The sequence below is a fragment of the Notechis scutatus genome, chromosome Z, assembly GCF_049901735.1.
Source record: "Notechis scutatus isolate UNSWTSFEM ecotype Mainland chromosome Z, rNotScu1.2, whole genome shotgun sequence".
Lineage (NCBI taxonomy): Eukaryota > Metazoa > Chordata > Lepidosauria > Squamata > Elapidae > Notechis > Notechis scutatus.
This window is the reverse complement of record NC_142025.1, coordinates 83,375,334-83,401,942: the sequence shown is the minus strand read 5'-3', so window position 1 is coordinate 83,401,942 and position 26,609 is coordinate 83,375,334. Positions and strand designations below refer to the sequence as shown.

At 37.6% G+C, this 26,609-nt stretch overlaps 2 protein-coding genes across 4 annotated transcripts in view; one reads left to right on the top strand and one right to left on the bottom strand.

The window, feature by feature from the left end:
- Positions 1–2,669: 2,669 nt before the first annotated feature.
- RPIA (ribose 5-phosphate isomerase A) lies at positions 2,670–16,876 on the bottom strand. The gene is made up of 9 exons (XM_026679879.2): positions 16,747–16,876; positions 15,555–15,615; positions 14,516–14,571; positions 13,633–13,692; positions 11,618–11,682; positions 10,477–10,545; positions 8,516–8,657; positions 4,879–4,978; positions 2,670–3,842 (listed from the first exon to the last, which is right to left on the bottom strand). Exons 1-9 carry the CDS (start codon positions 16,801–16,803, stop codon positions 3,745–3,747), a joined length of 708 nt encoding a protein of 235 aa, XP_026535664.2. The 5' UTR covers positions 16,804–16,876; the 3' UTR covers positions 2,670–3,744.
- Positions 16,877–18,434: 1,558 nt separating this feature from the next.
- EIF2AK3 (eukaryotic translation initiation factor 2 alpha kinase 3) overlaps positions 18,435–26,609 on the top strand; it is a 44,520-nt gene continuing 36,345 nt past the window's right edge. Inside the window, exons 1-2 of one of the 3 annotated variants that reach the window (XM_026679877.2) lie at positions 18,435–19,289; positions 25,804–25,933. In XM_026679877.2, the coding sequence (XP_026535662.1) occupies positions 18,985–19,289; positions 25,804–25,933 (435 nt within the window). In that variant the 5' untranslated portion in view covers positions 18,435–18,984. The remainder of the gene's footprint in view (positions 19,290–25,803; positions 25,934–26,609) is intronic. The other 2 variants (XM_087945858.1, XM_026679878.2) reach the window with 2 other exon arrangements.

Genomic DNA, 26,609 nt, shown 5'->3' with positions numbered 1-26,609 from the left:
CAAAGTTACTGATTGTATCTTCAGCATTTCAACATCATAAGAGCAACTTCAGCAATTTTATATTGGGAGCTGGGATGTGGAGCATGGTGCATTTAAGGGTAAACAAGTGCTCATCATTCTTTGAAATTAATATTACCAATTTTAATTTTATACAGAGTTATGTGTATCTTATGACTTGCTATACTCCCTTTAAAAACAATTCAGATACACTGCCCTGCTACAATAATGGAGGACTATGAAATTTCAGTAGTTAGTACAACAGGACGAAGCTTTGATTTCTTGGAATATCAATGCTAGAGCTATTCTTTCCACAATACTCAGTGATTAATTGAAGTGAGTGTTGTATGTAGCCTTGGATCCAGAAAGCTTATTAGAAAGCTTTGAATTTGAGTGTCTTTCTCCCCCGTTTGACCCTTCTAGTTACTGAGTGAGCTTACCGACAACATTACTTGATCAAGCCATAGCTCAAATATGTAACTCAGTGTTCTGGCAATGCCTAACTCAGGAAGTGACTATGACTTCACTCAATGGCTTTATATACATGTTAAGCAGAACAGGCAAGAGTCCAGAGCAGGGGTGTCAAGCTCAAGGCCCGCGGGTTGAATCCAGCCCACAGGGTGCTTAGATCTGGCCCACAGCGAAGGACTGGCCTGCAGTGCCTCCATCAGTGAAAACAGCTCAGGAGGGGCTGCCCATTTTTGCTGCCACAGGTGCCTCCAAATGAGTGATGTCAAGCTGGCCATGCGCACCCCGACTCCTCAAGGTCAAACAACCCTGATGAGTGCGCCTCAATGAAATTGAGTTTGACACCCCTGGTCTAGAGCAGTGGTGGTTAAACTTTTTGGGCTCCTGTGCCAAAAATTGTGTGTGTGCACTTGTACGCACTTGTCTGCCAGCACCCAGAAGGCAATGCGTGCCCCCTACACCCCCTACACATGCATGCACAATCCCCACTCACCCACCTATCCGCCACCCCCTTACCTGCACTACGCCTCACAGTTGATTTTTGGCTGATTTGAGGCCTTTTTCGCCCTCCCAAAGGCTTGAGGAAGGCTTTTGCAGGCTGAAAACTAGCCCCGTTTCATCACTTCCAGTAGTTTTGGAAAAACAGGAAGTGACGAAACTCGGCTAGTTTTCAGCCTGCAGAAGCCTTCCTCAAGCCTTTGGGAGGCCAAAAAAGGCCTCAAACCAGCCAAAAATCAGCTGTGAGGCACACGCATGCCCAGTGAAGCAAGTTTACTTGCAGCTCGCATGCCGGCACAAATGGTTCTGCGTGCCACCTGTGGCACGCATGCCATAAGTATGCCATCATGTGTCGAGCTTGGTGGCACTCCATATCGGGAGTGCCAGATTCAATTTCTCATCTCTCCAATATCAATTGGAATTGACAATGGAAAAGGAAAGAAACACCTAAGTGCAGCATCTCCCAAATCTAATCCCTACAGGCAGGCAGTAGAATATCATGGGCAGGCAGTAGAATATCATGGCTGATACTTATCTAAAACCACTAAGACAGAGCCAACAAAATCCTGGCTCCTCCATGGTTTAACCAAAAGCATGACCAATGCTATCTTAGTCCTATGACCTGGCCTGACACCTGTTTGAAAGGGGTTATCAGAATCCAGAACCTTTGCATCTGTAACCGAACCACTTTGTGATGACCCGTAGTCTCTCAAAATAACCCAAATCATATATTAAAGTCTGGTAAGGCCTTCAACTTAACTTCACTGTTTTATTAGGCACAGTTTAAAGTCACAAAAGTAAATAATGAGGCTAACAGAAAATCAAAACGAACCGCATTGATGAGAGTTCTGAAGCAAGCTGAAATAACTAAACTCCAGGCAAATAACCGAGAAAAGTCCATGGGAAGAATGCCAACAAAGATAAACCTCTTTCAAGGTAAACACTAAACATTGACTCCAGCAATTCTGACTACACAGTTACAAACTTATATACATAGCTCCCAGCTGCAAGCCACGAGGAGGATCATGGTAATCTCTTGAGTAGACCTCGCTTTTCCCTGATCCTCTCCTTCCTGTGTGACCTAGGATGGATAGGGGATGGGCCTGGATCCTCCTCTGACTGCTCAGCCGGCCTCTGCCCTTCCCCAACCTCCTCCACCTCTGGAGCCACACTCCTACTCCCTGTTGGCTGTTCCTCCTCTTCCTCAGAGTCAGACTCCACCAGGGGCATGACACACCTTCTCAATAAGAGGAGACAGAGAAAAAGTTGTCAAGTGAGTGCAGTGATGGCTTCTTGAGGAGGGGCAAATCATCCCCTCCCTTAAAGAAGGTGACATGACAAATAATTATCCACCATCTCCTGGGAATGGCACGAATCCCATTAACAAGCCACAAGGGGCATGAATCCAATAAGCAAGGGATCAGATTACCGATCCTGAAGATTTTGCCCACTTACTTTGGAATAGTAGGCACAAAATGTTTTTATTAATTTATTTTTATCTGCTAAAATAAAAACAATGAAATGAAAAACAACTGTAGACTTTAAAAATATATTAAAAATGCAGGAAAATTACCTTTTTGCATTGGGTGCATTAAAAGAATGAAGAACTGAGGATGATCTACCACTTCCATATCTGTGATTTTCTAATAATATCAAGCTAGAGTAGGACATTTTTTTAGAAAATCAACCAGAAAGATATTCAAACATACAGTCACATGGCTGCCACTGCAGTACTTTATTTAAATGCTACAACATGAAGTATCAAGTCATGTTTTTGATCAGGCAATGCATGAAGAAATAAAGTAAGACTCAATTATGTGGTTTATTCTTGCTACATTTATCGTTCATTCAAGAAGATTCTAATTTAACCGTGTGTAGTTACAGCATCTACATCACCATGCAAGGATTAACAATTCTCAGCTCTTAATAAGAATTGAACCCCAAATCATGTCCATAAATAATTGTTAAAATAGACTGGAATCTTTTGCTACTAGGAATAAATAATGGAGTACTGAATTTACACATTAAATTTTGGACTAATAAATGCATTATTCTTATTGGCTTAAACTTTGTGGCAAGACTTCTTCCAAGCTGCTTTGGAAACATTGGAAAATGTGGTTTCCTCACAGTGCTGATATAATAAATTCAAGTCACTTTTGACTAGTGTCCGTGATGCTGGCTAGAACAGTCCAAACACACAATCTGTTTTTCACACATTAATTCTCATGGCAACATGTGAACAATAAAGGAGATGCAAAATATACTAAGTCAGTTCTAAGCAGACATTAAAATTTAATTTAGATTGCAAAAATCAACTGCTGAAATATTAGTTGCATTGCAAAGAATATAAAGAACATTATCTAATTAAAATAATGATTAAAATCATTTTAAAGGCATAAAATATAGAACCAAAAGGATTTCTAGCTGGATACAGCCCTTTCACATAAATACATCTTGAGTTTTATGGATTGAACCTTATCACGTATTTTATTTACTTACTTTCCCTCATAATGCACTGCAGTCAAAATATTCCAATACTGTACAAAGTAACTTTTGTAAATTATTTATATAAAAAATAAAAAATTTGAAACATTCAAAATGATGATCATGTTTAAAAAAATTACATTAAAAATAGATTTTAAGATGACATTCTCTGGACCTTTTTACTCCATTCACTGAGATCCAGACTGAATGCTTTAAGGCAAGTTGTCAGGCTGGCATCAGGATGATATTTTTTCAGAAGAATACGACAGCAGAGTAGAGCAGAGTAATTGTTATAAATCAGTGAACTAGCTTCTCATGTACACTAACAGAACCATCTTCCATGCCAAAGTAAACCCGCTCTGCCATATTGATGAACAGACCTGTTTCCACCACTCCTAAAACAGAAAATTATTTTTAATTATTACTAAAATACTACACATTAACTAATATATCTTAAGAATGGTATAAATTCAACTGAGATGAAATATACTGAAAGCTTCAAAAATGAAAATCCTATATTAAAACACTACATATACCAGGGCAGCATTTCTCAACCTCAACAATTAAGTTGTGTAGACCTCAACTCCCAGAATTCCAGATCTTTGCACCTTGAATTGCTGAGTTTGAGAATAGTGCACCAGGGGAACTTCTTTTCCCTTGGGTATTCAACAGTGAGAAGGGGGAAGAGGAGTCAAGATAATACATTTTCTGTTTCTATAGGGGGCATCATGAGATCATTTACGAGCAAAAGCAAAATTGACATTTGCCCACCATCCCGTTTTTCTCTATCTGTATCTTACTAGTTTTTTGACAGGAAAAAGGCAAAAGAAATAAGAACTGTAGCCTCAAACTATGAGCAAGAGAAGCCAGACAAGACAGTTGCGACGATTTCTGTTGTGTATCTGTAAATCACTTTATGTTAGTCATGTAGGATAAGCAGAGTGAGGTTTTATGCCACGCAACATCCAAACGGTAGACCGAGCACTTTAGTAATAAGCAAGTTCCCTTACTGCCCAAGTACTTATGAGCTTAATTAGTAATAAGCAAGTTCCCATAAAGGACTATTTTGTAGATAATTATCCAACTCATATTGTAAAAACTATTCAGCAGCTTTGCCCAATACCAATTAAGACTTCAGACATAAGCAAACTGAGAAAATGAGGAAAAATGCTAAATTTTGTATTACTGACATGACTTATTTTGGTGAAACGATACTGCCACCGGAGGATGCTGTAATGTTCACAAATCTTTTGTTAACATGCCTCCCGTTTTTGGTTACAGTTTGAAAATATAACTTTTTTACCTATCAGCTTGCTACAGGTTTTACAGAAGTAAACCAAAAGAATAAATTTAATCTTTGAAAGTTTCAATTTTGCTCCAATCTTAGACATTGTTCACATAAAGGTAAATATATGTATGTATAAAGGTTACCTGGTATCATCTTGATTGCTATATTCACTTCATTCCAGTTATGAAGTTTATCAAATTTCCAGTCCAATAAAAAATTTCCATTGTCTGTCACCACAGGACCCTAACAAGCAAAAAGTGAAAATATTATGCACAAGACCTTTTATTTTGAGCTATAAATTGTATCAGACACATCTAAAGGGACCTGCATTTATTTAAAGAGAGCTAACCTGCAAAAGTCATACACAAATTTGTTAATGTACTGTAACTCCTAGGCAAAAAACAACAGATTGAAAAGCAAACACACAAAACAAGAATACCTATCTTATATACACATTCATTTTCTTTTTTTCTAATATAAAAATGGCCTGATTAGAAATTTGAATAGAGGTAGAAATAAAAATACACATCTTTATATGAAGCAATAGTTAGATAGAAAGATTGGAGGTTGAAAGATGGTATTATTAGCTATGTTTAAATAATAGGAAGACTGGTATTTGAACCGTGTATTGTGACTTTGAACAACCAAATAATAAAGGACTATGTCTTAATATAAGCATGTGTATTAATACTAGGATTAGCAATGGTGTCCTGATTAGAAATTAGAATAGAGGTAGAAATAAGAAATAGGGGGAATATTAGCAGATATAATTTTTATATAACAGAATACAAGTAATAATTTGATGGAAAAGATCAGAGATTGAAAGATGGAATTACCATGTATGCTTATATCATTGGCATTAAAATGGAATATTGAAATATTGAATAACTACTTTTTAAAAACCATGTATATTAATACTAGAATTATATGTTTGATTAATATAACTATTATGATTATCATTATTGATGTTTGTATCAAAATGAATTACATCCAGGGGCCACACTGTTCATTTATTGATACTGATCTATATTTAAAGATAAAAAAATCTAATAACATTTGAACAACAACAAAAAAGAAAACCTATCCTCTTTGTGTCAGCTTTGAAATTCAGTTGCCACATTTAATGGAAGGCGGGGTGGAGGAGTTGAAAAGTTCAAGGTTATTCTGTATGTTGTATTAAGAAATTCCAGTTGCAGTTTAAGGATGTTAAGGACAGCTGGGAAAGAGTTCTTAATAAAATGCAGAGCATAGAGAAAAAGCTGGAAAGGAGCGAGCGAGATGCACAAGAAGAAGAAGAGGAATTAATTAGGGAATCAGAAGAGAACAAAGAAAAAAAATCAACAAATAGACTATGATGATGAGAAAGAAGAGACAATAAATATAATAACGGATGTAATAAGCAGAAAGGAGAGACTGGAATGGAAAGAGGAAATAAAATTGAAAAATGATTCCCCTGAGAGAAAGATAAAAGCAAGAGCAGACATTTTGAAAGTTAGACAATAGAACAGGGTGGAGAAGGGAGAAAAGTTTAAAATGACGTTAAGTTAAAAAAAAGTTTAAAAGGTTACGTTATGGAGGCAGACAGGGACAAAGATTTGAGAGGAATCTGGGAGGCAAGCTATGAAGAGAATGTTTAACACGTTAAAACAAATAAGAGACAATGGTTAAAGAAAAATGTTATTGTTTTTAAATTTATTTTTCCTTTTTTCTTTTCTCTCCAATATTATAAAGATATAATTCAATTTAGAATAAAGTTGGAAATTACTGAGAGGGGGAGTAATGGAATATATGAAATGGAATTTGAATGATAGTTAAAGTAGTGATTAGCATAAAAACAATGTATTGAAATACTGATTAATTAAATAATGGAAGTTTGGAATTTAATATGAACATGATTATTATTAACAGAGTTATAAAGATTTGTTAAATGTATTAAATATGATAATAAAATTGTAAATGACTCCCCTGAGAGAGAAATAAAAGCAAGAGCAGACATTTTGAAAATTAGATAATGGAACAGGGTGGAGAAGGGAGAAAAGTTTAAAATGACAGGTTATGATGTGGAAGTAGACAAGGATAAAGATTTGAGAGAAGAATATAGGAGGCGAGCTAAATATGTTTATTACCTTAAAACAAAAACAAAAAAGAGATAATGGTTAAAGAAAAATTTTAGTTTTTTAAAATTTACTTTTATTTTTTCTTCTTCCTCCAATATAACAAAGATATAATTAAATCCAGAATAGGGTTGGAAATAAGAGGGGGAATAATGGAATATATGAAATGGAATTTGAATGATTGTTAAAGTGGTGATTAGTATAAAAATAATGTATTGAAATATTGATTAGTTAAATAAAGGAATTTTGGAATTTAATATGAATAGAAGTATTATTAGTAGAGCTACAAGGACATGTCAAATGTATTAAATATGATTACTAATGTTTTATTTGTGGCAAAAGGAAGGATATATTTGATGAATAAAATGTTATATTTAAAAAAAAACTATTAGGGAATTTTCTTGGGAATTGTAATGGCATAATTGAAAGTTAGAACTGGGATGGAATTGGACGGGGGGGAAATAATGGTATACATTTCCTTAATAATAAGATGATGTAAGAAAAAGAAAGGAAACTATAATTCGAATGAGGGTGATATTAAATATATTTGAATAACATGGGGCTTAGCACAAAAGAATCAATATGATGAAATATTGAATATATAAATGAATAGGAGACTATAATGGAATATAAGGATATGTATTAATGCTAGAATGAAATAAGATTATGGAAAAAAATAGTTAACATGATTATTAATATGTTATTGGATATAAAATGTAAAACACCCAGGTGTCATATTGTTCACACATTGATATGTATGTAAAATAAAAATAAAAAAACTTTAATAAAAAAATTGGAACACTGCAATCATGACACCCCTAATCCTTTCTTTCACTAGATTAGACATACCCAATTCCGCAACTGTTCTTCGTATATCCTTTCAAGACCAGAAAAATTGTTTATCTATTTGTCCAAACCTTTCAAGTTTTAGTTCTTACATTTTCGAATGACAGTCATGTTCTATTACTGCCTGTTTACATTAGAGTTGATTTTCTATTTTTATTTTTTAATTATGTATGTTTTTATTTAGATTGTATTTTACTGTGTCATATTGTTAGTTTCTTAAATAATTCGGCCATTGTAAAAATTAAACAGTTCAAAAATAAAATATCTGAAAGGCACTGAGCTGGCATAGGCTGTTTAAAGTTACTCCTAAACTAAAATTCTTAAATTGGGGGAAGTTGCAAATAGGCTTTTGATCCCTCAAGAGAATCTACTTTTTACAGTAGTGATGTTCTGCTTGCTAGGAATACTATTGTTGCCCAATTCTCTGTCTTCATTTTCAAAATAGTCAAGATGCTATAATAACTCTTCCTGCAAATGGAAAGGAGGTGGGAAAGATTATATTGGTCTTTGAAATTTGCTAGTAGAAGCCAACTAGGAGTACAGTATTTTAAAAGTCAATCTCAAGGTTTACAATAAGTAAAAAAACCTGGAAGAACAAAGATACTAGTCCAGCTGATATGTGGCAAAATTCAATAAGCGAAGATTTATGCAAGTATAGCTTCAAGTAGAACTTTTCCCTGTTTGGCCCATCCTGAACCTCTGCAAAGCTAGTAATTTATTAATAGCAAAAGTTTACCTATCCACCTACTCTGAAAAGGGGAAAAAAATCAGTAAATGTTTCAACTCCATACAGATTATCAATTTCTTAATGTACACATACAGCTTTATTGACAGCCATCCTCAATTCTGTAACACCTCCAAATATATTGGTCAGACGCTTAGTGATTGGCACATAGGCCATTGGGATGACTTCAATAGGAATCCCCTTCTTCCACTGTTCTCCAAAGTTTTTAGACTTTTTTCTACAAGAATATGGGTTAAAGGAAGATGTACATTAATATTATGATAGTAATAACAGCAAGAATCTGCAAACAAGCTTCAACTAGCTGAGATATCCTGGCTCTACTTCTCAAAGCTAAAACACATTGCCTTTAAACAGTACCAACAAACAAAAAGACAAATGTTCAGCAGATGATATACAATTTCAGATTTGTGTGTTTGACTATCTAGGATACTGCTGATTACAACCAACATCTGAGTTGTTTTGAGAGGATGAGCAATTCATTGTATAGAAGAGTGTTGAGGAAACATGGAGGAGTAAACAAAACAACATGTCAGCATGAGAACATTTTACATACATAATAAATATGCATGCTTTTATATTGACTATGTTAATATAGTCCTTGATTTAGACCAGTGATCGCCAACCAATGGGCCAGGGTCCACGAAAAAAATTTGGTGGTCTGCGGAGAAATGTCACCCCAAAGCAACCCCCAAAGCAATTAATCCAGGCTACGCGGGAACCCAAGGCTGCACCACCCACATGGCCCGCGGGAACACAAGGCTTGCGTCGCTTGCATTGTGAACAACACAAGGTAGTGAGGGGAGGGGGGAAAGGGCGGAAGGGGAGAACTTGCCCACTTGCCCCACACACCTTGCCTGGCCATCAGGCTGCTTCTTTCCACTTCTTTCTTCTGCTTTTGGCTGCATGCAAGGAAAGCAGCAAAAGTCTTTCTTTCTCTCCCCCAAAATCCACCAGAAATGAGTCTTTGGGACCCTGCAAGGCATCCTGCTCCAAGAGGCTGCGCCAGCCAAGACTCATTTCTGGTGGAGTTTGGGGGAGAGAAAGAAAGACTTCTGCTGCTTTCCTTGCATGAAGCCAAGTCTCTCTCTCACCCTGAGAACGGAGCTGGAGATGGTATCCTGCGATCCCAAATAAAGAATGATTGATCGATGGGAAAGCGGAGTGGGAAATTTTCCTATAGACTTTTTTCTGGGATTTTCCCAGGGTCTCTGGTCCGCGGGATTTAAAATTATGAGTTTGGTGGTCTCTGAGATCCAAAATGTTGGCGACCCCTGATTTAGACCACTCATTTAGTGACCACCTGAACTTCCAATGGCACTTCCAATCCTCACAACCTTTTCAGGATCACAATCTGGGCAACTATCTCTCCCAACAGCTGCAGCATCCTGCAATCATCTGATTGCCATCTGTGATCTTCCCAGACGGCTTTTAACAAGCATACTCAATGGGAAAGCCAAAAGAGAAAGTTGCAAGACACAGTCAGTTGATGTCTCTCTTAATAATCATGACAAAAAAGGTTGTAAAATTGAGTCCAGTTACGTGATGCCTCACTTAACAACTCCACTGCTTAGCAATTTTCCAATGTGATTGCAAGTCAAGTAACTACCTGTAAATGAGATATAATATATACATATATTTGTGGAGTTACATGTAAGCTCAGGTATTTTTAGAGACCACCAGAAAAGAGGGTGTGACTGGCTTCATCCTAAATAGGGATCAATTCAGATTTATCCAGACAAGTCTGACATGGCCTAATTGAGAAGAAAACCAATGGAGTATGGTGGTTATAGAAAGTAAAAATACCACATAGGATATACCCTATGTAAAAATAGAAAAATTTACATCCAAATCCTGTTAAAACTTCATACATGGGGACATGACATAATGCAACATTTCAACCCTCAACAGCTTAAGTAAAACTAGACTGAATATATCATTCTGATATAAATTATATGAAAACCTGTTATGAATAAATACAGCCCTTTCTGCAGCTTCTTAAAAGAGAAGCCACAACAAGGAGCGCTAAATCATTTTACCTGTAATCAGCAATAACTATGAAGCTTTTTGCACAACCAGCCACTATCTTCTCCTGCGTCAGGCAACCCCTGAAGAATAAAAGAACAGCTTGCAAGCTCATACAAACTAATCAGTAGGCTAATACTAAACTGAAATCCAACCATATTTTATTTTATCCAGAAATCATATTAATTCATCATAGCATTCACAAAAAATGAGATCATCGCTGTAACCAAATAAGAATAGATTGCATACATAACAGGATTAGTACACACACGCCTCATCCAAATAGGTGACCTCAGTAAAAGATAGTGCTTACAAACATAGAAATATTTTTCCACTTAAATAGGAGTTACTGACCTGTGCACATGTGACACATATTTCTATATGTGACCCTTTTCTTACATTTACTCTAATTCTTAATTTTTAAAGATGATCACTGAAAATTTTGTGAGATAGTTATCATTGTAAAATAAAATCCATGCAAATATTCTGTAAATCTTCTCTCATTTTAAGGCAAAATAATATTCAATGCTACTTTCCATCCCACAGCAGCTGAAAGAAATGCTTCAAATTGCTGCTATTTTATAGATGTCATTTTAGAACTTTTGTTTGTAAACATCAGAACAAAAACGGAGATATTTGCAGAAGTTTTATTGGGAGGTGACAAAACTAGGTTGCATTTTCCAGCTATTTGTCTTGTTTCTAAATCTGCAGGAAAAAGTTGTAATCACACAATGTCAACGCACACTGGAATCCGTTGGTTTTGATGTCTGCCTCATTTCAGAAAAGATTTGGTCACACAGAGCAGGGTATGCCCTGGGATAAGACAATTTCCTTGCATCCTTTTGTTCATTTTTTCAGTAATCCAATAAGAGCCACAGCTCAACAGTAGAACACTCGGCCCCTACAACAGCCCTTACATTAATATTTCCCAACTTGTTCGTTTTAATTATACACTCTATATATTCCTCAAGCAAGTATTATAGTTTATCTTCAGCAATTTAATAATGAGACATTTAACTTATAAAGCTACAAATTTTATCTGTCAGGTCAAAACCAATATATACTCCTGGAGATCTACTCAGATTTTATCTGGTTGATATTATCTACTTATCTTTTACTTTTATCAATGAATACAGAAATAGAAATTATTCTTACCCTCCTCCTTTGATAAGACTGAGGTCTGAGTCAACTTCATCAGCTCCATCAATAGCAATATTCAACTATATAAAAAAGAACAATTTGTAATACATTCATAAAATACTTCTACTATGAGATCTTTGCAGATCTTTCAATAAGACAGCCTTTTAGATCTGCTTGTCAAAGATTTTTAAAAAATCAAGTGGCTGCTTTAAAAGTCTTCTAGCTGCAGATGTCATTCAATCAATGTCAATCAATAAGTTTATTCATCTATATACCTGTCCATCTCACTTTCAAATGACTCTAGGTGGCTTGAATTAAAAAAAAAACCCAAAAACACAACACACACACATACACACACACAAAACACATAGCAGCCAGGCACAATCTTGTTGAATGATTTGCCAGGCCTAAAAGAAAGTAATTCTAAGTAATTAGCTACACTAATTGAGAACCAGGCTCAAGAACATCTAAGAGGAATGGTAAAAGCAGAGTTATTATGGCAGGCAACAATATGAGAAAGAAGCTAGATTAAAATACTTTATATTTAAAGGGCAGGCAGTTAGGAAGACCTCTTTATATGGTTCTAAAATGAAAACAACAGGTTTCAGGGACTCTCCCTGGAAAGTTTTTTTTTAAAACAAAGGTACTTTGTAAAATTGTTTCATTGGTACATATCTGATACATTCATTGGCTCATATCTGGTTGGAAAGAGTTGACATCCATGAAAAGCTTCCAATTATGACGTTATCCGTCCTATCATATGACTAAAACTGCTAGAATATCCAGCTGACTGAACAAAAGGGCAATTTTGGGAATTATATGTCTGGAGGGCATCCCAATTAAGATGACCACTCCAATACACAAACTAAGGAAAGACTGTCCTCCGGGTACTTTAAGTCATTAACATAGAAACAAATATACCCATCACACTATTCGCTTTTGAAGTAACATTAGCAAAGCATAAAAAATAGTAATACACAAGAGTTAGTAGTAAACCAAACAGAGGTTTTTAAAACATTTGTTTAGTTTACACTAACAACATTCACTATAACTTTCTATCCTATAAAACCATTCGTGCTTCTATTACTTTCTTATATCAAATAAACCATTGGAAATGATGTTTCTGAAGATATTGTGAAGATTTAGAATTTATTTACTGTTCAATCTTTGGTCAGCTTTTGGTCATCCAAGATGTGCAAAACAGAAGATGGGTTGAACACTTTCAGGAAACTCTTAATCAGCCAAACCCGCTCTCTATATACAATTTTAATGAAGAATGTGCCCTATAAGAACTTCAGGTAAATAGTGGTGAAATCACAATTGAAGAAATAAAAATGGTGATTAGAAGCCTTAAAAACAAGGGAGCTGGCTTAGATGAGATAACCTCAAAGATCTTACAACATAGCGCCCAGGCTGTGGTGAAAGAACCGGCAACATTGTTTAATAAATATTAGCAATGTGGTGTAATTCCAGAAATTGTATTAAGCAGATCAAAGGAGGCATTAGGACTACAAAATCTCTAAATCTGTGGCATAGAATTGATGTGGTACAAAGAATATATCAAGGCTGATATATATAGAGAAAGTGTATGTACACGCACATACACACAATGCCAATTATCACTTCTATTTATTGGTAATTCCTTATTAGTTGGCTATGACTATTATGATGAACCAGATTCTTTGGAAAAAAATTAGTGATCAAATACCATTAAATTATATTGTGAATGTTGGAATTATCCATTTATGAAAATCTTTGAATAAATTGTGGCTGGATTGAAGCCATTAGGGTGATAATGTACTCCCAAAAGATATGTATGTACAAAGGTGTAAATGTTGGTTGAGCTATGGGTTGGGAGAAAACAAGTCTCCTTTCGATTAGTTTTGTTTTGATACAGAGTCAAGGTTTTAAATATTTTGCTATTTTATTTCCTTCATGTTGACGTTTAAATCCACACTAAAATCATCAAAAACATTAACTGATAATTGCACAATGGGACAAAGAATCTACGAATAAGCCAACCAACTTACCTCAGGATGTCTGTCTAAGTCACTTAAGATTAAGCCATTCTGCAGAATCAACTGACGTGCCTGCAGGAAAAAAGGCAATATTATTTCTCCATATTGATACATGTTTTGAACATCTTATTTTTATTCCTATTTTAAAACTGTTTTATTGTATGTATCTTGTCATAGTCTTACAGCCAATGAAGAGATTCACTCATAGAATCAAAGACAATAAACCTGCATATAGAAGCATGGGAACACACCTATGCACTAGTTTCCATAAAGAAATAGATTGCTGGGGCAATTACAATCAATAATCTCTGACTTCTCCTAAATTTTAAGTCCTTCAAAGACCCATCCATATAGATCAGGGGTGTCAAAAGGTTGGCCCATGGGCCAGATGCATTATGTGTAGGCCACGCCTACCCTGGCTCCGCAAAGGCAAAAAAACATTGCAATACATCACATGACATGATCAAGTTTGACACCCGTGATATAGATTGATTGATTTGTGTGTCATCTATCTGAGTTTGGGAGACAGAGATGGTAAATGCTGATCCAAGAATCCAGCAGCCTCTCTTAATAATTTCAATTAAGTTTAACTAGGGCTTCCAACTGTGGGATTTCCCTTTCTCTTCAGTATTCTATAAATTTTCTTTCCTGACCCACTGCAGACGCAATAAGGTTAAGGAGAATGGGAATGTACTATATGAATGTGTAAGTGACACAGAGAGAGCTAAAGAAAAGAAAGAAGGTGAATGGGATGGTTAGACAAGACTTAGATAGGTCTACTCAAAAGTCAGTCCCCATGAATTCAATGCAACATACAAATCTGAACTGGAATTTCCAGATGAGAACCGCAAGTGGTCTAATAACTGTCAATAAATTGTTAAAAGCAAGAATTTACCTGAAAAGAGGTAGGTATACAAACTATGTTGAGATTCTCTTTTTTGACTCTTTCGGCTATAAGGGAAAAATTATTAGATTTACTAAAAATTTAAACCACTAACAACAATCCACATTAACAGATCTCTATTCAAAAAAATCTCCAATTAAAAATGCTCAGTACCAGGCTTCATTATTGATTTATATCCTGCTATACTGGCTATATCAGACAAGATGTACAGCCCTGGTCAACAGCTGGAATAAAGAAGAGCATACACAAAGCACTTTCAAACAAATACTGAGACAATATCAGGTTCTGAGAGATACAAAGAGACTTGCTGAATTTAAAATAGCAGCAAGGTTACTGATTATAATGTACATTTTCTCATTCTCTCTTCCTCCCTCCCTCCCCCTCCCCCTCTCTCTCACACACACATCCTTCTCAGCTGAACTGACAGGCACTAGATAGAATCCACCATGCCTGGTAACTATAGATGGAATTATGGATTTTGGTGGACTCCGGTCCAACCTCCTTTGCTTGCTTCAGGTGATTCTTCTCTGATTCCTTAAGGAACCATTTCCTTGTTACCTACCTCCCCGAAGAGAACTTTTAGACAAGATTCCTGGTCTTAACCATTGACTTAACAATAGTTCATTTAGTGACCAAAGTTACAAGGGCCCTGAAAAATGTGACTTATGACAATTTTTCACAGTTGTGACCTATGCGGAAACCCCATGGTCATGTGATCAGTCAGATGCTTGGCAACTGCCTCAATATTTATGACCATTGCTGTTTCCCAAGGTCACGTGCTTATCTTTTACAACCTTCTGACAAGCAAAGCCAATGGAGAAGCCAGATTGCTAGCTTATCAACTGCAGTGATCCACTTAACAACTGCAGTGATTCACTTAACAACTGTGGCAAGGAAGATCATAAAATGGAGCAAAACCCACTTAACAAATTTCTCACTTAATAACAGAAATTTTGGGTTCAATTGTGGTCATAAGTTGAGGACCATCTGCAAATACTTATGGCAAAAAAAGAGTAACAGTAATACATACCCAATTTATGTACAGCATGAACAATTGTAGATCCACTTCCAATTCCAAGGACATGATTAGTCTACAAGGGAGCATAAATATTTGCTTTTGTAAATCAATATAGAAACAACATAATGAGATATTATTTTCTTTTATGTAGTTTTAGTCTGGCTTCTAAAGGAGACAAAAACATGTTTCATACAGGCACGTAAAACAAGAGTGGTTCAGTATAAAAACCAATAAATACAGACTCACCAAACGGCACCAAACTCAATTGCAGGAAATAGGATTTCAGCAACAGAGTGGTCAATGTCTGGAATACACTACCTGACTCTGTGGTTTCTTCCACAAATCTCAAAAACTTTTAACCTCAGACTGTCTATTGTTGACCTCACCCCATTCCTAAGAGGTCGGTAAGGGGTGTGCATAAGCCTACCATCCCTGTCCTAATGTTCCTTTTATTAGTATCCATTTCATGTATTCATAATCATATTTATACTTATATCCGTTATCTAATACATGCTTGACAAATAAATAAAATAAAAAACTAATTCTTCTGTGAACATTCAGGAGGCCAAAAAAAAAAAAAAAAATACCAAACCCCAATTTCTCTAAAATAAAATAATATCTGTACAGTTGATTAACTGTGTATGCCATAACATTTTCAAATAACTGTTTTTCATATTTGTGCTTTGTGCATTAAAAATGTGTTGCCTGAAAAAACATGCGAAGTTATGAAACTTATTATTGAAACTTGTTATTGAAACTTATTATTCAATAAGTATCCACAGAATGAAATAATACAGTAAAGTATTTAATTTGCAAGGATAGTAACCCAAATTACAACTCCAGACAGATCTACGAATCATTTTTAGATCAAATGGAACCATCTAACTAATATGGATCAAAGTCTATCAGATGAGTACGAACTACAAAATCCAATTCCTATGGTGAAAGTTCAGCTGAGAACCGCAGCACGCGACGAGACCTTTGCCGTTGATCTGTTCAGAAGTCTTCAACCAACTTCAGAACAAACGGCAGTTTCTATATGCATAAAATCTGTAACGCATTTTTTCTCGTGGGAGAAAACCAATTGCATTCGTCTATAAATGTCAGAATACAAGTTTTATAATACCTAAAAATATTTGGTAAAGGCAAAAGTTCCAAAAACAGTAGTGAAGACATGTACTTCCGCGCAAAATCATCTCCCTACCTGCACGTGATTGTTTATCGCAGCCCAGGCTGCCAGCTTTTTGGCTTCTTCGGTCATATTCTTGCCCCCGTGGCTGCTACTCAACAGCCTGGGTTTTAGCACGCGCTCTTTCTGCAGAACTCTCCACTCGACCCTTCCTTCCGCTCTCAGCGCCCTATGAAGAACAGTGAGAGGCTCCGTACTGTGCCGCATGACGCTAACCCCGCCCGGCCTCCGCCTCTCTCTCTCTCCCCCTTGGGCTTCACCTTGGCTCTTGGGATTGCCCCGAACCACCACCTCGGGACGGTTCGCGATTAAGGCTGCCTGACAAACGCTTACTTCCTTTAGGCGCAACGTGAGATTTAGACTACCACTTTCAGAATTGAGCGCACGTAGTGCGAACTGCATGAGAAACACCCCTCTACACACACACACACACACACCGCCCGCCCAGAAAGACTACATCCCGGCATTCAGCTATTTTGAACGCAAAAACTGGAGCAGATGTATTTTAGTCACGATGAGTATCAGCTGCTACGCGGTTAATCATTTATTCCCACAATAATGTATTCATGCACTTTTTAAATACCTTTTCGCCAGATGTTAATATCAAGCGTCGCTTGTCTGACATCTCTACGATTAAATATCCTCAATAATTGGGGTTCGAGTAGATCTCTGCATCTCGTGCAAATCTGACCTCTTATTTCTTTGGTTGCGATTTCAGTGATCGGAAATTATTTCTATAAGGAGATATATGATCCATATAAATATATATGGTCCATATAAACAGAACTCACTTTCAAGTTTGGAGGGGAGACTGAATTTCCAGTAATGAAATGGAATAAGATGTCCTTTAAATACACAAGGATATAAATTAATGTGGTCTTTAGGAGCGGACAGCATTTTGATAGCACATAATTTGTATTCCCTTTTCACATTAATTCTGGAGTAATCTAACGCATTTTTACTCTTTAACATACAAGAGGTTTGTTTGGTTTTTTTGGCACAGGAATGTGTATTTCATATGACCAAATTACGGGGTGCTGTTATCTTTTTTGAGGAAGGCACAATTCTATTATGTTTACTCATCAAAGATAACTGCGTGTAAAAAACCGTTTTTAACCATAGGAAAGAAATGCACCATTATATACACGCGCCATCATTGTTGCTTCAAATCGTAGGCAGCAAGGTTGCTTTTCAACCTCTTATTTGCCCTTCACAGGTGTAAATTCAATCCAGTCACCTCTATAAAAAACGATAGACTCTGCATCTGGAAAAGCGTCATACTGGGTGGAAACATTGCAGGCAGCAATTGAGAGCGGGTCTGGGTTCCCCACACGAAGACCCCCTTGCAAATAAGCCCCAAAAGCAAATAAAATTAGAGCATCTGCAAAAAACAAAGTAGTTCTCTCCACTTCTTCAGTGAACAAAGTTGGCGCAGCATTTAAATATATCCCCTGGGAATTTCCCAACTCGTTCTGTTGTGTGTCCAGATCAGGTATGGTTAACCTCGGATCCCCTTTTCTCTGTAGAATTAGAATTTCTATAAACAGAAATATATGAACAATTTCGTCCCGGCCAGAAATGAACGTTCAATGTCACCTCGAAGACATTTTTACCCTCTGTAACACCATATGCGGTTTAACAGCCGCGGCTTCTTTAAGGTTCCCCCCTCCCATCAGCCCTCCGCTCAGGAGAATACCGTCAACACTCAAAATCGGCCACGTAGAAAGCATCGGCCTTGCCCAATCAAGAGGGGAAGGAAAAGAGCAACAACCAATCCCTGAATTCCACCAGCTAACTGCACGTTCTCCAATCAAGAGCGGAAGTCAATTTAATCCAATCATGGAAACCTTGGAGACATGAACCTTTTTATTGGCGGGCAAAAGCTACAAAGCGTCATTTTCATTGGTTCCGTTTACGTGCAGACAACTATCAAGTATTCAACCCTTTTCTTTCGTAGAGAAAAGCAACTCCTCCGAAGTCTGGGAAGATAAAACAGCAAAAACCCGCTACTAAAGTCAAGCATACTAGATTGTGTACAAGCCGCCGTTACGTGGCTAACGGCGTGGGTTGGGATTGGTAAAGTATAAACAAGTTAGGTTGCAGTTTGCGCGTGCGTACTTGAAATCTCTTGCTGTGCTGAGGGAAGGAGGTTACATCTTCCTCGGTGGCCTTTGGAAGAAGAAGCTTCGTGGCGCCAGGTCGGAGTTTATGCCAGAACGACGTCTTTGAGGCGAGTGGAGGGAGGGCCCCTCCATGCCAGGGCCGCGAGGCCCAAGCGTTCGGCCTGCTCCTTCCGCTGCCACCCCTTCTAACGTCGCCGCCCTGCTGCTCTTCTGGTTTTTTTTGCCGCTCTTCGTCCCCCTGAGGGAGGCGGCGGCGTTTTCGGAGGGTGATGGACGGTCCGGTTTAGGACTCGGTGGCGCTGCAGCCGCGGCGCTTCCGGTAGTAGGTGACGTGATCGTGGAGGACGATGAGGCCAGTGGGGTGGCCCAGGCCGCATCCCCCAGTGAACAGGAGGATGAAGCAATGGAAGCTCCCACCCGAAGCGGTAGTTGCAGGTGAGGTGGGAGAGAATTTGGGAGGGGGAAGGCTGTCCTTTATAGGTTGCTGTATGTATCTTGTTCTGCGGCTCCCTCTAGTCCGTCTTTCCCAACCAGTTGCTTTCTAATGCGGAATCTCTTAATTTTCAAACCGGGAAGCTGTCGTATTGGCTCACAGCTGTGGGAGGTGTTGCCAATAATATTTTCGGAGAACCAGGTTTTTTCTCTGGATACATAAATACTTTGCATGATGCCCAAACCTAGTATCCCAGTACAGAATTTGCAGTAAGTAAATTGCCCGATGAGCTGCTCCTTAAACCATTTAATACTCATATAGGGTCACTAACATATCTATTTCCTCCGCAGTAAATTGTCTATACGTAGAGAAAATTGGAACGGGATGCATTTTTATTTGCTGTTTTACTCTTCGTTCACTTTTTACTTACAATAACTGCTTTCTTTATATGTCAAACTGTGTTTTTCTTACTATTCGTCAGCTTTTTGGGTATGCAGACTAGTGGCTAGAAATGTGTTATGGGTAATAATTACAAGGATATGATTTCCAGTTTCTTGAGATTTTATAATTTCCCCTCCTTCCCTCCCTCCCCAAAGTGCCAATTTACATGAAAGAATCTGCATCTATTATACAAGACTCCAGACAAGAATCTATTCTTACTATCCTGTGAAAATTTATTTTGCTGCAAGAACTATTAAAAAGATAGCTTAATAACATTAAAAATGGGTTTTAAGCTCATTTGTGCTGCTGTTTGCAAGAATTGAAACATCTTATTGAAACAGTATTGTTTTATTGAGCTCAGAATAGTCAACTGGTAGTAATTCTTTATCAAATCTCTCTGAAGCTATCAGAATTTTTTTTAATTCAAAGCTCTGTCTGCAAGATGTCGCTTGCCGTCCTGACTGGGACTGTGAAGCTGAAATGTAGAAGTTTCTAAGTTGCCAAAAGCTTACTTAAGCAAACATTTAAAAATATAATTCCATGGAACAAGAGTTTTGTTAAATGGTTTTCCTAAATAAAATTTGTAACAAAATTCAGAGGCTGAGAAATATTTTCATATAATTACACTAAATGTATCACCTAATTTCTGATTAGAGATAATCTATTAATTGATTTACATGTTTTTCAAAACTACTGTCTGGGGAAAAACAATATTTAAAATAATTTTGATGTGAACTAATGTAAGAATACAGTACTTGATATTCTTTCTGGAGGTAAAGTATATTTAAACTGGTTCTACTATGTTGATTGCCGTTCTTAGCAGAAATTGGTAATTTCTCAGTTTAGTTACATTTTGCTGTTTATGATTTTCATGTATTTAGAGTTTGCACGTAGGGCAGTACAGAATTCTCTTTCTGTTAACAGTATTAGAAAAATTCACTTTGATAGAATTGCAGAAAACTGTAAATGGTTGTCTCTTACAAACTATACTGTATATAATTTATACAGACAATACTGTATATTCAAAAAATGTGAACGTGTATGCATTCATCACTCTTTTAAAAATGTTCATACTGATAGTCCTTGTTTAACAATGGGGTCCCTTAGTAACTATTCAAAGTAACAACAGATCCAAGATACATATAATGAAGTTCCAAAGTTTTAACAGCTATGCACACATATATTTGCATCACACAGTCATATTTAGGATGCCTACAGCCATTTGCAGCATCCCATGGTCATTTATTGCAATTTGCCCATTGGATACAATAGATTTGCTTAACAATTGCTACAGTCAGTAATGATGTTCACATAACAAATGCGACAATTTTTTTTAATTCCAGGCTCAGTTATGGTTGTAAATCAAGAACTATCTGTATAAATACTTACATTGCTTCCTCTCTTGCCCTAACTTCCCATCTACAATATACTTTCAGAACCTTTTCCTGCTTTGTTTTTGTTTAATCCAGTTCCGTAGTTTTCTTCTTTCAATACTTTTTGACATATTCTGTGATCCATAATAATTTATTAAACTTAAATGCTGCCCAACGATGAGGCAGCTCACAATAATACATAATATCTCAGAACAGAATGAACTGGAGAAGATAACAAAATACAAAGACTTTCAAAAATAAAATTGTGGCAAAAGAAAGCAGTAATAAGTGCGTTTTGTGCAATCCCAACACAATTAGAGCACAACTTGTACACCATTGGCATTGATGAAATCACCATCAGTCAGTTATGAAACAGTGTGGAACAGTGTACATCCTGCGATGATACCTTTAAAATTATCAAACACTAGCTGGATACCCATGATTCACTATGAAACTGTGATCGGACTTTTTGGGGAGGAAAATAAGGGGGGGAAAATTCTGCCTCTGCCTATCAGCATCCATCAGTATTCATCTGGCTAGTGTCCTGTTAGTGTGTGAGAGAGTTGAGGGGTGTTTGGAAACTGAAACAGTATTTGCTGTATTAGCAAGAAGGAGTCAGCAAGGAGCCTGGGCTTGGCTTAGCGCAACTGTTCTGTACTAAAGCTGGTTGCTGCTCTGAAACTGAAACTCCTGTCCTCTTGTGTTTTGCATTTGGAACAGATTTCTTTTCAGGTGGGGAGGGGGAATAGCATCAGAACGTGCAGGGGTGGGATTCAAAAATCCCAGCAACTAGTTCGCTGCTGGATGGGCATGGGCGTGGCCTACAGGAACTTCCATGAGGGCTGTTTTTCGCCTCCCAAGGGTCCAGAGGCCTCCCCTGGGTCTCTGGGGGGGCAAAAACGGCCTCCCCTGGGCTCCGGAAGCCCTCCGGAAGCAGGTCCGTTTCCCCCCCTCCCAGAGCCTCCATGTGGACCCTGCACTTACATTGTGTGGAGACTCCTAGGAAGGGTGGGGTGAGTGGGGCCAACAGGTTGGTTAAATACCGGTTGGGCGAACCAGGTGAAAGCTTAGCATCCAGTTCACTCGAACCTGTACAATCCCACCCCTGAGAGCGTGTTAATAAGAATATACGAAATACTAATGCTCTGATGGTCATTTCAAAAAATCCTTTCTTAGTGAGCACCTAGAAACCAAGAGGAGAACATACATGCCAAATTTCAAGTTTGTAGGCTTTACAGTTCTGGAGATTTTGTGATGATGCTTGAATGGTATTTTGCTTTTATATATATAGATTCATATCTGCCTATCCCAGATACTTGGGAAGTACAGGTAATCCTTCATGTTCAACAATTTAGTGACCATTCAAAGTTAAAACAGCACTGAAAAAGGTGACATGACCATTTTTCACACTTACAACTGTTGCAGCATGGCCATGTGATCAAAATCCAGACACTAGGCAACTAACTTATATTTATGATGATTACTATGTTCCAGTGTCATGTAACTTACCTTTTGTGACATTCTGACAAATATAGTGAATGACGAAGCCAGATTTACATAACAACCTTATTACTAATGTAACAATTGCAGCGATTCACTTAACATGTCAAGAAAGATTGTAAAATAAGGCAAAATTCACTTAACAGATGTTTCACTTAGCAACAAAAATTTTAGGCTCAATTGTGAATCATGCCATTAATGCAATACAGGTAGCACTTGATTTACAATACTTCATTTAGTGACTGTTTATAAAGTTACGGCCATTGGAGCATCCCCATGGTCACTTGATCAAAATTCAGCTGCTGAATTTTATAGGACAGTTGCAGTGCCCTGGGTCATAAGATCACCTTTTGTGACCTTCTGATAAGCAAAATCAATGAGGAATTCACTTAACAATGACTTTGCTAACTTAACAACTGCAATGATTTACCTATCAACTGTGATAAAAAGACATTAAAGTCAAGTATAACTCGATCACTTTGCTTAGCAATGGAAATTCTGATCCCTATTGAGGTAGCATCAGTGAAGCAGTAGTTAAATGAAGCATCATGTAACCACATGACTTAGCAATGGTAATCCCAGTTATAGTTATTAAACAGGGCCAATTCCGTGTTTAGGTGAAGACCTCCTGTGACTATGATTTGTGACTTCCTGCCATCTTGATTTTGCTTATGGGAAGCTGGCTAGAAACACTTGATACCTTTTACCCCTATTCAAGCCATTTCCAGATCAGCCTTTCCAAGCCCTGGTCTCAGTTTTTCCCAGACGGGGGACACTTTCAGGAGATCACTGAGACAAAAGAGGTTGACTTCCTTCTCTTCCCCTTGCCTCTACTTCAACTTCCTACATCCTCCTATCTCCCCCAATTTCTGCTCTTTTGGCTACCCTGCACAGCACAGGTGAGATGAAGATGCCACTATATTCTACTGTGATATATCTGCTACCACCACTGTCCCCAATATAGATTCCTCCTTGACTTCCTATGTGCAGCTGTCATTGTCTTCTTCCTTGTCCTCAGTATCTATCATGTCCAATCTACGTTGAACTTGCTACTGCCTCCTCTCCTTGGTGTCCACTACTCCAGGGAGATGATGATGCTATGATGATGGTCCATGATCCTAGAAAGAGCAGGCTGAGACTGCTAATATGGGTCAGGCCTATCAGGAGCCTAGCTGTAGGGAAATGGATGAAAGTCAGAGGTGAGTCCATCACTAATGGTGACTCAGAGGAGAGAAGGGGAAGCAGATGAAAACGAAGAGGAAGACATGCTAAGGAGTAAAAAGGGGCTGGCAGCTGGGTGGCAGCGGAGGAATACAGCAGTTGCTTCATCAGCCAAACCGTACAGGTGACAAAAAAGGCAGATGGGGAGAGTAAATAGGTTGGGGTGGGAGTTGAAGAGAAGACAGTTCACTCAGGGAAGGAGAACATGACTGAGATACTGCTATAAACTATCATAACTGCAGGTAGGTTATCAAATGCCCAAATTTTGATCATGTGACTGGAAATGCTGAAGTGGTCATAAGTGTGATGACCTATCATAAGTCTTTTCTTACTTTTGCACTGTTGTAACTTTGATCACTGAACAAATAGTTCATAAGGAAGCCTAAGTAGTGATTGACTTATCACAATTGGGACTGGATTTGGGGTCATAAGTCAATGCACCCACATGAACAAACCTGATTTTACTTCTTTTGCAGTGGTCTTTAAATGAATCACCACGGTCAGTAACCCATTCCTCTAAATGGACTTTTTTGCCAGAAAAATGTCAAAAACTGACCCAAAAAATTGCAAATCATAGTCACATGACCAATACAATAGGTCTTCATCTGAAATGAAGTCACATGTTTGCAAGGGGATAGCATGACATTTTACAACAGCCAGAGGTGCTTTATGGGTCTGTTCTGATCTATTGTAATTTCAGACAAAAGTTAACTTGTTAACTGACCAGTGGTGAGTCAAGAATTACCTGTAACTGTGCAATGATCCCAAACAAACTCATTAAATTTATTCTCATTCCCGCTCATTCTAAAACATTCTTCCCTGTTGAATCTGAAGCAACAAATGGTTCTGTGGCCAATTATTCATCCTGGTTTAAATTCAGCAATGTATAAAAAAGACCTCCTGTGACTATGATTTGTGACTTCCTGCCATCTTGACTTTGCTTATGGGAAGCTGGCTAGAAACACTTCACGATGTACTGTCTCTGAATGTCTAGATATAGCAGCTCTCTCTCTTATCCTGTAGTTGGGACTCATGCTGTTGTACTGTCTCTGAAGTTCTAGATGTAGTAGCGGCCTTGCTGTCTCTTCCTCTCCTCTGGAGTTTCTTGTCTACACTGGTGTTTCATTTTTGTAGTCTTTGATTGCACTTGGTCAATCGCCTGATGTTTCCTTGGAGGCATCCTGGCCCTGGTCCTATTACCTCAACGACTGTGGTGAGAATAAGAGACCTAATTGCTCTGGCCAACAGTCTTGGAAAAATTCTACAGGGAACAGCCTTTGAGGTGATTATCTGCATTAGCAGGCACTTCCCCCAACAACTTGCCCTCTGTGCTTGAAGCTGAGGCCCCTTACCAGAGGAAACCCCCTTATGGAGTACTGTGAAGCCGTTAACCATGGCAACTCCACTGTGCTGTACAGTAGAAGCCATTTTAAGGCATCACCCCCCCACACACACACACACCGAGGGGTGTTAGGGATGTCTTACCCCCACAGTATTTTTTTTCCAGAGGGTAAGTTATTTGTGTACCACATTTGGTTGAAATTACTCAAGGCGTTCCAGAATTATGCTGGAACATACACAAACACACATCCATATATTATTTTGTTACAGTATGTTAATAAAATGCTAAATAAATAAACTAGCATTAATTCTAAACCATTGGAAGTTGGTTTCTAGGAAATAAACCTTGAGTAGTGTAAACTAATATAAAGCACAGAATAATGTTAGCAATTAATTGCATTTGGCATTTGAAGTTACAAAAAGATCTCTATATAATCGTCAACATTTTTGAGGCACCACTCTGATTTTAGTAGGCTATTCTTTTTAATTTATTTTTCAAGGGGAAAAAGTTATTAAGAAAAAAATGGCAATAAAGTTGTGAAAAAATAATTATAGTTAATAAAATTGAAAAATTGGTTACAGATTGTTGTTAGGTACATCTTGGATTTTTTGTTCTTATGAACATGTTTTTTATTTGCAGATCATTAATAATTATAAGTACTTTGGATGGACGGATTTCTGCTTTAGATCCAGAAAACAGTGGTAGAAAACAGTGGGATCTGGACGTGGCATCAGGTTCTCTTGTTTCATCTAGTCTTAGTAAACCAGAGGTAAGATTAGTGTGTTTAATCACTGGTTTTTAGAATTTGTAGGGAGGGGTTAATTAAACTAAGATGTTTCTTTGCCTCTGCTAGTTAGAAGTACAAGGAATGCTGGGAACATAGAACTCATTCCTAATGATTTTTAATTGGAAATCTGATAAAGTGTGCAAGCTTGCATGAGGTACAAGGGGAGCAAACAATTTCTGTAACCAATCCCTTCTTTGATCAGTATCAGGCATAGGAGAGATTACCTACAAAAATTGCTTGCTTCCCCCCCCCTCACAGAGCAGAGAGACTGAAGTGGAAAAGATGTCAAGAGGGTACTGTAAGCTGTTTCTGCAATGTGCCTGCAACTCCTAGCCCTGGTCTCCCAACACAATCCCATTGTTTTCAGTGTGCGACAGAGCAACAATCCCAACAATCCCTTCCCTCCAATCTTTCTGTCTTCAAGTGAAGGATGGGGAAAAAACAGGTCAGATGCATTACAACATGTATTGATTGTAATGGTGATTGAACAAGTTAATATATGTAAGAAATTTAACATAATTTAAATTCCATGGATTAGGATAACTGCAAATGATTCATTCTCGCAATAGGAGGTGAGGTAATGTTTAAGGACAAATGGAAAGAGGATAATGTCATTTCCATAACTAGTCATATGTCCTTACTGATTTCTTAGTGTAGT

What these genes read in the sequence shown, in the direction of transcription:
- RPIA (XM_026679879.2), bottom strand. Translation starts at nt 16,803, where the DNA reads ATGACCGAAGAAGCCAAAAAGCTGGCAGCCTGGGCTGCGATAAACAAT. An exon ending in ACTTAGACAGACATCCTGAG is followed by an intron (nt 11,683 to 13,632) that starts GTAAGTTGGTTG and finishes TTTTTTATATAG; the next exon opens with TTGAATATTGCTATTGATGG. An exon ending in AGTCTTATCAAAGGAGGAGG is followed by an intron (nt 10,546 to 11,617) that starts GTAAGAATAATT and finishes TTTATTCTTCAG; the next exon opens with GGGTTGCCTGACGCAGGAGA.